The sequence below is a fragment of the Sciurus vulgaris genome (assembly GCF_902686455.1).
Source record: "Sciurus vulgaris genome assembly, chromosome: 2".
Taxonomy (NCBI): Eukaryota; Metazoa; Chordata; class Mammalia; order Rodentia; family Sciuridae; genus Sciurus; species Sciurus vulgaris.
In genome coordinates this window covers 80,264,956-80,279,434 of record NC_136462.1, presented here as the reverse complement: position 1 = coordinate 80,279,434, position 14,479 = coordinate 80,264,956, and the positions used below count along the sequence as shown (strand labels likewise).

Below are 14,479 nucleotides of genomic sequence, written 5' to 3'. Positions count from 1 at the left end.
GTTCCAGGACCAAAACTTGATAATAAGATGATGCTAATGTCCATATACAAGGTTATTTATGAGCTCCTGTTACTGGGAAAACACTGATTTGTTCTACTGGTGGTAACAGTTTCTGCTGAAACACTATACACTTTTTTTGGAGCCAGGAATAAACATCCAAGTCTTCCTAAAACTTGATGTTGTGGCCCACCTGCTCTGTGGGTCAGGTGTTAGGACTGTGGAATCAGCATAAAGGAATGTATAGATGAGTTCTATATTCTTGCCTACATTTTCTATGAAAAGATCCAAATAAACTGGTGGTAGTGGTGGTTTCTGGACAGTCAAACTGGAGGACAGGATATAGAAGCTGTATGGGCAAAAGTTAGGGGTTCCAGAAGCTTCTGCTGAAATTTCAAAGGAAAGCCTGGGAGACCTGGAAAGGTGTGGCAGGATTGGCAAACAGTCCCTGACAGAGCAATGCCTGAAGCTTTGAGAATAAACCAAAGTTGCAGTGGACTCCCCAGGACTGTGGAGATGCCAGAAACACCAGCCAAGGGAAAATGGTGGCAGTTAGCAGAGCCAGCCCAGGAGAAAGTCCATGTGGGACACAGTCAGTGAGACCAGAGGGGCTGAGCTGCCCATTCCCTACAGAGCTCACAGCACCACTCCATGTGACCCAAAAGGCAGGCGTGGAGCTACAGAATTCAGTGCCATGCTGAGTTTTGGTCTTGCTTTGGTCCAACTCCTTCTTGCTATTTTCCTCCCTTTTGGAATGGGGATGCTCACCCTGTGCCATTGTATCTTTTTTTTTTTTAATCATTTTTATTTTTTTTTTATTTTTTTTAATTTATTTTTATTGTAAACAAATGGGATACATGTTGTTTCTGTTTGTACATGGAGTAACAGCATACCATTTGCATATTCATAAATTTACATAGAGTAATGATGTTTGATTCATTCCATTATTTTTTTCCTTCCCCCCGACCCCTCCCACCTCTCTTTTCCCTCTATACAGTCCCTCCTTCCTCCATTCTTGTCCCACTCCCACCCCCCATTAAGTGTCATCATCCGCTTATCAGTGAGATCATTCCTCTTTTGGATTTTTGAGATTGGCTTATCTCACTTAACATGATATTCTTCAATTTCATCCATTTGCCTGCGAATGCCATAATTTTATTATTCTTTATAGCTGAGTAATATTCCATTGTATATATATACCACAGTTTCTTTATCCATTCATCAATTGAAGAGCATCTAGGTTGGTTCCATAGTCTGGCTATTGTGAATTGAGCCACTATGAACATTGATATGGCTGTATCTCTATAGTGTGCTGATTTTAAGTCCTTTGGGTATAGGCCGAGGAGTGGGATAGCTGGGTCAAATGGTAGGTCCATTCCAAGTTTTCTAAGGAATCTCCACACTGCTTTCCAGAGTGGCTGCACTAATTTGCAGTCCCACCAGCAATGTATGAGTGTACTGTGCCATCGTATCTTAAAAATGAGTAATTTATTCTTTTATTTTTGTAGGAACTCACAGCTAAGAGTTTGCTAACAAAACTAAAAAGAACACATGAAAAGAGGCTCCATTATGTTAAAGACAAAAATTGCATCGAAGTAGGAGTGTTACTTGGTGATACAGCATTTACCTTACATGAATGAGGACCTGGATTCTGGATTCAACCCACAGCAACACACACACACACACACACACACACACACACACACACACACTGGAGTTGTGGTGTATTTGACTAATGTAGGCTATGTTAGTCAACTTTTGGTTACTGTGACCAAAATACCTGCCAAGAACAACTTGGGGAAGGAAAAGTTTATTTTGGCTCACAGTTTCAGAGGATTCAGTCCATGGTCCACAGGCTCCATGCAACTCGTTTTAGAATATGGTGGCAGAAGGACATGGTGGAGGAAAGCTGCTCAGCTCACAGTAACCAGGAAGCAGAGAGAGAGAGACACTTCCAGATCATATCCTTATATCCCTAATTTTTCCAACTAGTTCCCACTTCCCAGTATTCCCTTCAGCTATCAAATGTGAGGTCTGAGCCTTCATGATCTAATCATTGCCTCAAAGTCCCACCTCTGAATGTAATACAGTAGGGAATATGCTTTCAGCACATGGGTTTTGAGGGGGATATTCCAAATCAAACCATAACACATATTTAGTCAGACTTCCTAGGTAAAGAGGTCCTCTTTAGAGAATCTTCAACATAAAACTAGACTATTTATACTTCTGGAAAAACATGAGGTAGAAGGAAATGTGCAGAGCAAATTTACATGTGGAACAATCAGAAAAAAAGTATGAGGCATATTTTGAATAAATTTTAAAGTTTGGGTGTATAATGTTTTGCATCTGGAGTATCTCCCAAATCTCTTGTGTTGAAGGCTTGGTCCCCAATGCATCAATGTTCCAAGCTGAGGCTTTTGGTAAGTGATTGGATCATGAGGGCTCTGACACACCATCAGTGGATCAATCCATTGTTAACTGAATGAACTGCTGGCATGAGGAAGAAACATACAGTGTAGGTGGAGGATGTAAGTCACTTGGAGCATGTCCTGAATAGGTATTTCTTGTCCCCAGTGTTTCTCTCTCACTCTCTCCTCCAACCCTCTTCCTGGCTGGCATGAACTAAGCAACTTTCCTCCACCATGCCATTCTGCCATGATGTTCTGCCCACAAAGACCTGACGCAGTGAAGCCAGTCATGAACTGAAATCTCTGAAACCATGAGCCAAAGCAAATCTTTTCTCCTCTAAGTTGTTTATCTCAGGTATTTGTCACAGTGGGGGAAAAAAAATTAACACAGGGTGTAAACCGAGAAGCCATGCTCTGAGTCATTTTTCAGGAAACAGTAATGATTCTCATTGTCAGAAATACAAATGTCTCCAGGAACCAGAAGAGTGACATCATTGGTTGAACAGAGAAGGAGAGTCAGAAGGGAGAGCTGGACTCAGGGAAGACCCCTGAGTTAGTGCCCTTTTCAACATGGATATTTGCTACCCAGCTCTAGCTGACATGTATCAGAAAAGGAGACTCATTATGGGAGTTTTTAAGATGAAACAGGAATGCAAATTCCTCCTGTGAAATGGGCCCTCCCTGACTCCACTTGTTGAGCACTAGCCCTGCCTTGATGGAACTTGGTCTTTCAGTGCCCTACTGAAACACAGTGACAAAACCTATTGTTAGTCCACAGGCAGTGTAGTTGTCAAACACAGAGATCAGACCTAGCCTGCAAATTCCATGACATGATGACATGGAATTAGATTCCATATAGCAGAAGCAGCAGCACTACTATCCTTGGGTATCCATTAATAGACCAAGTGATCAAAACAGAGCCTGGTTGCACAAGTGTGATGTGTTCCAGTGTGTGGGTTTCTGCATGGCCAAGACGTCAGAACCCTCCTGGCTCCAGCAGCCCCACCCATGGGGGCTGCTCTATATCTACCATCCAAATAAGAGCACCTGCAGCCCTTGAGCCTCAGTTCAACCAGCGGGTTCTGTTCTAACAGGAGCTGCAGCACAAAGACTAGGTAAGACGTTGAACCCTCAAACTGGGACAGCAGGACCCATGGTGGGACAGCACCTGAGGGAGGATGAGCTGAAGTTAGTGTCCAGGAGACTTGGCACACTACAGGATGTGAAGCAAATGGAAATATGACCCCACAGTGACAGCAGAGGGGGCTGTGGCTGAGATAGGGAGAGTGTATGGTAACTGGGCCAGGATGCAGGACTAGTTACCTCTCTTCTTTACTCACAGGAAACATGGTTCCAAAGCTTCTGGGTTCCCGACTTTGGTTTCTACTGCTGCTGCTGCGGATTGTGGAAATGAGTGTCTCATTTGAGGACCCACCAGGTGATTTAACCCCTGCTCAGTGGTTTGAAATTCAGCACGTAAATATGGCCAGCTCCCACTGTGATGATGCGATGCGGGTAGTTAACAGTTACATAGGGCAATGCAAAGCCAAGAATACTTTTCTAAAGGCAACTTTTGCTGATGTTGTTCAAGTGTGTGGAGCCCCGAATATAACCTGTCTTACAAGCCCCAGTACAAATTGCCATAAAAGTTCAGTTCAGGTGCCTTTAACCATCTGTAGCATCACAAAAAGGAAATCGAGTTATGGAAACTGCAAATACACAGATGCATCAGCAACAAAGTTCTACATAGTTGCTTGTGACAAGAGATCTCCACGAGACAACACCACCTATCCTATAGTTCCAGTTCACTTGGATGGGACATGTTAGCTCCTGTACCATGGCTCATCTGTCCACCCTGGATGTCAGCACCTGCCCTCATGGAACCAGTCCCCAGCCCCTTCAAGCTTTGCTGAGCTGAAACACCCTGTAAGCTGTGCAATAAATGTCTTTGAAGAGAATCTAGATCTATGTGTATCTGTTCTGCCCCTCTGTTGTCATTTAGTCATGATCTGTCCTACAAACTTGTTCCTTTCTCTTCCTGAGATTTTATAGAGAGGTTTAAGGCAGAGACTTTGTATCAGGAAGCTTCAGAGACTTGGCCCCCTCACTGCCTCAGGCTGGAAACCAAGGTCTCCACTGAATCTGCCTACTGACATAGGTCCCCCTCAAGAGCAAAGTTCTCTCAGGTTGCTCTGAACCCTCTGCAGACTGGGCCCTAATCTTGGCCTCTGGAGTAATTCATTGTACAGTTCAATTTGTTTCCTGGGTTTTTTATTTTATTTTTAACTGACATATAATAATTGCATAATTAATGGGTACAATGAGATTTTTCCAGACATGTATAGAGAATATAATAATTAATCAGGATAATTAGTATTTCAAATCAAGCACTTTATCATTACTTTCTGTGGGGAACATTCAAAATCTTCTCTTCCAGTCATTTTGAAACATATGGTACATTTTGGTTAACTGTAGTCATCCTGCTGTGCTGTAGAATACTGGAACACATTTCTCCTGTCTACATTTTGGTAACTGTGATCCAAACTCTCTACCCCAATTTCCCCAGCCTCTGGGGACTCTGTCCTACTCTCTACTTCTATGAGATCAACTTTTTTAGATAACACTCATGAGTGAGATCATGAGGTATTTGTCTTTCTACACCTGGTTTATTCCAATTAACATAATGACATCCAATTCTGTCCATGTTGTTGCAAATGACAGGATTTCATTGCATTTTATGACTAACTAGTATTCCTTTGTACATATGCACCACATCTTTATCCAATCATCAGGTGATGGACACTTGGATTATTTCCATTTTGTGGTCCTTGTGAATAATCCTTCAATGAAAGTTGAACTGCAGATGTCACTGTGATATTCTGATTTCCCATGCTTTGAATGTATACCCAGAGGTGGGATTGCTGGATCATATGGAAGATTTCACTATTATTTTGTTTTGGGTTTTTGTATATGTATGTGTGGTACTGGTGATTGAACCCAATGGAGCTTTACTTTGGAGGTACCTCCCTAACTCTTTTTAGTTTAGTTTAGTTTAGTTTTAGTTTTATTTACTTATTTTTTTACTTATTTATTTATCCTGAGTTAGGGTCTCACTATGTTACCCAGACTTGGCTCAAATTTTCAATCTTTCTCCCTCAGACTCCAGAGTTGCTGGGATTACCAGTATGTGCCCACCCGGAAGTTCTATTTTTCATTTTTTTGAGAAAACTCTTTGCTGTTTTCCACTAATTGCACTAAATTGGACTCCCACCAATAGGCGAGGTTTCCCTTTTCATCACATCCTTTCTGGCATCTGGAACTTTTGTCTTTTTGATGGTAGTCACAGTAACCAGGATTAGATGACATCTCATTTTGGTTTCATTTCATATTGAACTTGAGCATATTTTTAATAGGCTTTTTGGCAATTTGTATATATTCTTTTGAGAAAGTCTATTTAGATCGTCAGCCTATTTTTTAATCTAATGATGAGTTTTTCTACTTTTGAGTTTTGTGAGTTTCTTGTATATTCTGCACATTAATCCTTTCTCAGGTGCATAGTTTGCAAACATTTTCTCTCATTCTGTAGGTTGTCTCTTCACTCTGTCAACTATTTCCTTTGCTGTGGAGAAGCCATTTAATTTGTTATAGTACTGTTTGTCTATTTTTCCTTTAATCACCTATTTTGGGAAACTTTTGCAAAGAATGTTTGCCCATAGCAATGTTTTAGAATGCTTAACAAAATTCCACTTAAAATGCTTTGATGAACTTTTAAGTGTCTGGTGTCTATCTTAAAAGTGTCTGTCTACTTCAGTGACTAGCTATAGACTACTGTCTCTGGAATCTTACAGCCACTATGGAGCAAGGGAGATAATATGGTGATAACAACAACATGGGCATCCCAAGCACTGCCTGTTGTCTCCTGCCTGCCTGCTCATCCCTTCCAACCCCTGCCTGGATCCTGTAGACGTAGGAATCGTGGACCCTGAGGAATATGGAACATCTCCTCCAAGGGGTCTAGAACATGCCAAGCCCAATTCCCAACACCCTTCTTCCCAATCAGTAGGCTCTACATGCACTGCTAACAGAATTTTCCAATCATTCCCTCAGTCACTTCTCTCAACAATTTTTTTAACTGCTTTCCATTGCCTAGGAAAGAAAGTCCAAACCATCTAGTCTGACATGAAAGGCCTGAGGCCGAGCATTCTTGTGAGTGAAGCAGAGATTAACCACAGATCAGTCTTAGCTAAATTCCACTAGATTCTCATCATGATGCTGTCCTCTTGGCAGGCTGCTCCAGTCACATCACCCTATCGGTCACCCCCACACCCTATCAAAGGCACACCAGACATATTCAACACCTTAGAACTTTGAAGATTGATCTTCTGAGCCCCCAGGAACACTGGGCTGATATGCTGCTATTGAGAGTCTCTGAGCAATTTTAGGAAACTCGGTCACAGGGAAAGCACTTCTGCATTTGTGGTTTAAAAAGGAAAAGCTGTTTCAAGGAGGTCAGTGATTGAGTAATGACTCAATGTCATTGCTCAGGAGCTCCTGGGGGAAACTGAAGCAGCAGGAAAGACTTTGGTTGCCATGAGGTAGCCTTGTGTCCATCAGGGATGGGACTAGGCTTCCAAGTCAGGCAGACCTGCAGTCCAGTCTAAGCTTGGTAGTGGGAGCAACTTACCTGAGCTTTGTGGAGACTTCTCTGATGCCCTAACTAGGGCAACTCCTCTTGTTTTATTCTGTCATATAATGTGTAGTCCTATGTTATGTTGTCACCTGTGAGACTGACAGTAATCTATGGTTATGTGAGTAATGTGAGTTTCTCCCACTACTCTGCAAATCCCATTAAGACCACAGAGTGCATTCACTTTCTTTTACCAACCAAGGCTTGGCACCTGGGAATACCACAGCGGTGACCGTGCTGTGGGAAGTTACTACACAGTGAAGCTGAAGTGTGTTATATATTCAGATACTCCTCCATTGAGGGGTTTTATAGCTGTGAGTATTGAGTCCTTGTGGTATAATCATTCTGTAGTCTCGTTGGGCCTACTGAGGTCCTTGAGTTTGGGACTCTTCCTCTACAAACATTTCTTAAGTAACAAGTACCTGTGTTAGGCAATGTTAGAGGGAGGCAGCAAAAAAAAATACAGGAAGGAGAAAGAAAGAGAGAGAGAGAGAGAGAGAGAGAGAGAGAGAGAGAGAGAGAGAGAGAGAGAGAGAGAGAGAAAGAAAGAAAGAAAGAAAGAAAGAAAGAAAGAAAGAAAGAAAGAAAGAAAGAAAGAAAGAAAGAAAGAAAAAGAAGAGGGAGGGAAGAAGGGAGAGAACAGGGAGGGAGGGCGGAAGAAAAGAAAGATGGAAGGAAGGGAGGGAAGGAAGAAAAGAAATAGAAAGAAAGTAGGTGGGTAGGTAGGAAGAAAAGGCAGAAGAAAGTCTTGCTTTAACAAAGGTCATTTTCCAGTGAATACCTACAGATAATAAATACAATGTATATGTAAATTATAGACTGTTAAGGTGATAAGCACAGCAGGAGGGAGAACTGGGAAAGCTATGGCTAACATTTTAAAATAGGGAAGTCAAGTAAGTCTCCTCGAAAAGCTACAGCTTTGTCTGTTTTCTGTTGTTAATAAAATACCACAGACTGCATAAATTTTAAACAATTGAGATTTATTTTGGGTTTACAGTTGTAGTCCAAGGGCAGAAATTTGCATCTACCCTTGGCCTTTTTTTTTTTTTTTTAACATTGTTTATGTTGTAGAGGACACAATATCTTTATTTATTTATTTTTATGTGGTGCTGAGGATTGAACCCAGTGCCTCGCACATTCAAGGCAAGTGCTCTACCACTGAGCTACAATCCCAGCCCCTGGTGATGACCTTCTTTCTGACAGAGTCCCAAGGTGGCACAGGGCATCACATGGCAAGACACAGGGTCTGTGCCTGCCTATGTGGTCTTTCTGGTCTTTCTCCCTCTTTTTATAAAGCTATCAGGATCTAATCATGGAGTCTCCACCTTGGTGACCTTATCTAATGCTAATCACCCTTCAAAGGTTCCACCTCTAAGCACCATAGTTGGATTACTTTCCACCTTCTTAATACTTCACAATGGAAATTAAATTTTAGCAAATGAAGTTTTGGAGGACACTCAAATTAGATCCAAAACATAACATAAGGTGACATTTAAGCAGAGACTAAAAGATAGTATGGTTATTAGGCACATATCTAGAGAGAAATGCCTTAAAGGAAGAATGTGCCTAGGACACATTTCAGGACCAACAGAGAGATGTCAGATGTTAGAGAAGAGTCAGTGAGAGGGAGAGCAGTAGATTTGTTTGGAAGTTAAGAGTGTAGGAGGACAGATCACTGGAAAGCATATGGACTTTTGTAGTTTTTACTTAGTGTGAAAAGAAGACACAGTAGAGGGTTCTGAGCAGAGTTATATGATCTGAGTTGTTTCAGAAGGATTTCTCCAGCTGCTGAGTGTAGTAAGGGTCAAGGGTAGAAGCAGGGGGTTCAGGTCCAAGGCTCTGATAGTAAACCTGTTAGGAATAAATGATCTCTAAGACTAGGTGGTCGCAGCAGAGATCAGGAGAAGTGAACAAATGCTGAAAGTGTTTTGAAGGTACTGACAGGTTGGAAGTGAGACAAAAGAAAAAAAAAAAAAAGACTCAAGAATAACATCAGAGATGTTGGCCTCAGAATGGAAAAGACAACATTATCTTCATCCCAGATGGGAGATGCTGATATAAGAGCAGTTTTATAGGAGTATGGGGAGACAATAATGATTTCCATTTGAGACAGGTTAAGTCTGAATTGTCTATTAGACACACATCTTCCAAGTGAAGATGTCAGGTAAACAGTTAGATGTAGTAGTCCAAAAAGAGAGATCTGGGCAGGAAGTAAAGTCAGGAAGTTGCTGGAGAATCAGTGCACACCAAGGGAGTAGGGTAGAGGGAGGAAAGGAAAAACAGCTGATCTCTGCGTTCTATAACATTAGCTGATACCAGATAGAAGATGAGAAGCTATGGAGAAGAATGAGAATAAAAGACCTGTGAGGTAAGGGAAGAGCCAGAAGATGATGTCCAGAGATCAACACACCCCCTCAACACGACCAATTGCAGAGGGCACCAGGACTATCTCAAGATGCTTTTCATCCCTGCTTCTGCCACAAGAAGTCCCATTCTTGTCATCAAGGAGGAAGGAGTCATCAACTGTGCCCAATGCTGCTGAGTGTGGAAACCAACCCAGTTGGGGTAGAGGTGTTACTTACAATGCAAGCAGAGTCCCCAGTCACCCTCAACACCTCTATTAATGTGGCTGAGGAGGCTGGGGTGTCCATTGATGGGATCTACAGTTATTGGCCTAGAGGTTGTCCAGGAGGTGATTAGGAAGGGTACTCATCTGAGCTGTGTTTTCTATGCTAGAGGATGATGATATGGAGAGTAAGAAATGAGCACCTCACCTACCCCTGATTCACCAGTCCTTCCTTGCCCAGACCCTCAGTACTTCATTCTCTCCCGCACAGGATTTCATAGCTGCTCCTGCCCTCTGCTGGCAGAAAGACCCTCTAGTGCATCTCCAACTCATCTTAAATGCTTGACTGAGGAATTCCGTTTGCCATCTCCTCCTGCTGGCCATTCAACTCCAGCTCCTGCACCCTACTGCTCTGACTCTGCACATTCTTCTAGAGATCTTGACAAGCTACTCATAGACTCACCGCATTTTAAAAATTGTCACAGAGTACTCATGCGATCCTCAGATCAAGGAATCATCATTGATCCTCCTATCAGGAAGTCACATATTTAATTTTGTGTCAGGAAGGCAAATCACCTCACCACTCTGGATCTTGGCTATGAAATGAAGGACTTGGAATAAAATGTTTCACAAATTCCTTCCATTGCAGTAATTCTCTGAATCCCTAACTAAGTAGTCCCCTCCTTATCCACAATTTTGTTTTCCACGGTTTCAGTTAGTCAAAGTCAACCACAGGTTCGAAGGGCAAGTACAGAGAGACCACATTCACACAACTTTTATTACAATATATTGTTATAATTATTTTATTTTACTATTGATAAGTGTCATTAATCTCTTACTGCACCTATTTTATAAATTAAGCTATTTGAGCTGGGTACCATGGTACATGCCTGTAATCCCAGTACTACAAAAATAAATTAAGTTGATTAATTAAGGTATTTATCATAGTTATGTATATTTTATATTATTTTGTGTCTGGTACTGGGGACTGAACCCAGTACAACTGAGCTACATCCCCAGCTCCTCCTTTTTGTGTGTGGTGCTAAGGATTGAACCCAGGGCCTCAGTGCAGGAAGGCAAGTACTCTACCAACTGAGCTATCTCCCAGCCCCATCCCAGCTCTACAACTGAGCCACATCCTCAGCTCCACTATACTCCTCACAATACCTTTTTTAAATTTTGTGACAGGGTCTCTAAATTCTGAGTCTGGCCTCAAACTTGTGATCCTCCTGCCTCAGCCTCCCAACTCACTGGGATTACAGGCATGCCACCACATGCAGCTATCACAGGTATGTATGGGAAAAAACATACTACTAAATGTTCAGTTCCACCCTCAGTTTCTACAGCCATCCCTGGGGGTCTTGGAATATAACCCCTGTGAATAAGAGGTGTCTGCCATATTTTTTGTTGTTATTTTAATATGATTAAGAAAAACATATAAATATTATATTGCAGACAACATGCAATCCTCCTTTTCAGGAAAGATTCTAATTCCTCAGAACAGTACCATTGAGCATAGATCAGCACAAAGACAAAAAGAGAGACAGTGAGCCCAAAAGATGGATGACCATATACCTTTGAGACTGTCTAAATTTGGGGACTGGTTTATACATTGGGGGATATCAGTCAGTCAAGCAAAGACCAATGTAGTAGTTCCCAACCTTAACTATCCCTACAAATTTCATCTACCCCTGATTTAATAGGAAAGCAAAAATCCTAATACTTGTTAAACAGAGTAAAATATCTCAGAGTAAAATATCTCAGCATCATTAAAATTCTTGTACCTTCTGGTTTTGTAAGGAGTGTTGGGAATATGCAAGGAAGCTGGTGTCTCTTTGGTGCAACTATTTCACATAAGGCAACTGGGATCAAGCCTCAGGCAATGCTATTCAGTAAGTAACACATTTCTTGTCTTTCTAGAGTTGATACAGATTTTCATCTGTACTTACAAGGAGGCTGACCCACCATCAGACTTAGTCTGTATATCAGAAAGGGTTTTAATGTTTCCCTGATGGAAAAGAGAAGATAAACTTCTTGTCTGAGCTCACATGGCTGGTGAAGAGCACAGCCATGAATCAAACTCTGATCTATCTTTTTCACAAGTCCATACACTTGGAACAGACCACCAATCTTATTCTTCTTAAAGTAAGGAGGGGAGGCAAGAAGGAAACTGAATGATAGTAAAGGATGATGTTCCACACAGAAAACATACCTTGATAATACAAGAGCCCAGGCCAAAGATCTCTCTGAAAGACACAAAAGGGAAAATCCCAAATACTAAAAATGCCAGCAGCCATTACCATTGTTGGGAAACAGTTAATAACTCAAATTGAGAAATCCAGGCAATTAGGGCATAGGCCCAGGTAGGCTCAACTGTTATCTCAAATTTTTCAGACACCAGGCATCCTGCTCCACAGCTCCATTCCATCTGAACTATTAGTTAAAATTTTCCTTTTATCAACTTACCTTTTCACACAGGTTTGTTGAAAGCAGAAGAAAATACAGAAGTACAGATTTAATGCAGTGTTTATTTGTGCACATTAAAGTAAATCCTTGAGCTGGGCACAGTGGCACACACCTGTGATCCCAGTGGCTCAGGAGGCTGAAGTGGAAGGATAGAAAGTTCAAAGCCAGCCTCAAAACTTAGGGAGGCCCTAAGCAGTTAGTGAGACCCTGTCTCAAGATGAAATATAAAACAGGCTGGGGATGCTGCTCAGTGGTTAAGAACTGCTCATTTCAATCCCTGGTACCCCCCAAAAAAACAAATCTATGACAATGAACACTTTAAATGTGTATCTGTGAATTCCTTAGCATCAGTCATTTCACTTCTCACCAGCTCTATCCATATCTTTCTCTTACAAACAGCTGATCTCAGTCTTTAACCTGAAAAATTCTACCTGGACCCAGGTGCCATGGTACAGACCTATAATCCTGGCAATGTGGGACAGATCTATAATCCTGGCAATGTGGGAGACTAAGGCAGGATAATGGCAAGTTTGAGGCCAGCCTCACAAATTTAGTGAGACCCTGTATCAAAATAAAAATCTGGGAATGTAGCTCAGTGATTGAGCATCCTTGGCTAAAATCCCCAGTACCAAGAAAAGAAAAAGAAAGAAAGAAAAAGTCTACCTTAAAAAAAATGCTTTTATAAAAGAAGACTAAAATCAAATATTTGGTTATATTTATCCAATTCTGTTTAAAAGTGTGGTTAGAAAATAGGCAGACTTTTTTCTCATCATTGTAGAAATGTTCCTAATTGCTTGCTGAGGCAGTTCATCATGGTTTTCATAGAGTTAGCAAAAGAAGTAATCCTTGTGAACATTTGTTTCTCATTGCTCTGATTCCATGAGTAAAGTAGTATGTATGCTAAAAGGTGATTCTTTCAGTCTCAGATTTAGCAAGGGTCCCCAAGAAATAGGAGCCAATGACTGAAGCATCTCAAGTCAACCTTAGGAGGATCTTGTGAAAAGGAAAGAGATAAACCCCTTAGCTTGCTCTCCCCACATGCATGAGAAAGCTGCAAAGATCTAGAGGTACAGTTTTCTGCCATTTACTGGGAGTTACATTCCCAACAAATTCTTTGTATTTTAAAACCACACAAAATTAAAGGAGTTAGGGTGGAGGCACAGAAGTTTATAAGCTGTTTTCTTTCCCATGTCAATATCCAAAAGGACAGTAACCCTTCACCTTTCAGGACTTTGCTTCACATTGCTCTGTGCCCCACACACCTGGATGCCTACTCATTAAATGCCAGTACTGTCATTACAGCTGACGAAAATATCTCTAGGAATCTCAAAACTGCAGTCACTAAAAACAAATGGTTCAGAAATATGAGAAAAATGTGTGTGAAAGTACATTTCCCATGTGCTCAAATAGGAAAGAGTACCTCTAATTGCATGTTAGCCAAATCCACAAGTCCTGGTACTCCCCAAGATGTCCTGGACTCAGGAATTCTTTCCTTCATCTTTTCAGATAGCCAGTTACACAGCTTTGATGGTCTATGTCTCAAATCCCTTACACCCAACCTGCCCTCTCCCAAAATGTACTTCTACCCTGATCACACCAATTAGTCAATGATCCCTATGTAAATTCTTCACCATGAGAAGTAAGCGAAGGCTAATTCTTACATGCTCAATTTTACCAGGTCAAGAGGAATTTTGTTGTTGTTGCTGCTGCTGTTGTTACATAAACTAAGCCATTTATCACAGGCTTGGACGTCTCCAATGAAAGAGCTTCTACCAGCCTTTGGACCCCTCGGCCTTGACGGTGGTGGTGGAGTTGGTACCGTGGGTCCAGATGCCCAGCTGCTGTTCTCATGCAGGAACCACCCCTCACCTCTCCATCCTGGTTTTGTCACAAAGGAGCAGGTGAACTTGGTATGCCAGCTGATTTCAGTTTCCTCAGCATTTTCCACAGGGAGATTCTGACCTTCTTGGTGCAGTTAGTCCTGCCACTACAATCTAGGTGTAAGTCCAGAGAATCTAGAGGAATGCTTAACCTGGTGATGGCTTAGTCCCTAAAACACTTTTGAAAGAGTGGAAGGGAACTTACAACAACTCTTCCCTTGTCTGCCATATCTACTCAAGTTGTCTGTAAGACAATAAAACATATGAAAACAACATTTTTGTCAGGAAAACCACCCCTCTCCTGGCCCGTAAACTTTGGCCTGCATCCCTGTATCCAGATTTCTCTATCATCAGTAATGCTGCTGTTCTACATCCACATCCTGATTTTACTCCAGTTCTGTCCTGGAACATGAAACCTGTCTTGGCTTAGCAGTTCACATCTGACTCTTCCTGATGGCTGTGGCCCAGTGTGTGA

General features: G+C 41.7%; 1 protein-coding gene across 1 annotated transcript; it reads left to right on the top strand.

Moving 5' to 3' along the window:
* Window positions 1-3,695: 3,695 nt before the first annotated feature.
* LOC306653022 (ribonuclease 2B-like) lies at window positions 3,696-4,237 on the top strand (the record flags this gene model as incomplete). Its single annotated transcript, XM_079125772.1, has 1 exon — window positions 3,696-4,237. The coding sequence occupies one exon, from the start codon at window positions 3,696-3,698 to the stop codon at window positions 4,230-4,232; it is 537 nt and encodes a 178-aa protein (XP_078981898.1). The 3' UTR covers window positions 4,233-4,237.
* Window positions 4,238-14,479: the final 10,242 nt, after the last annotated feature.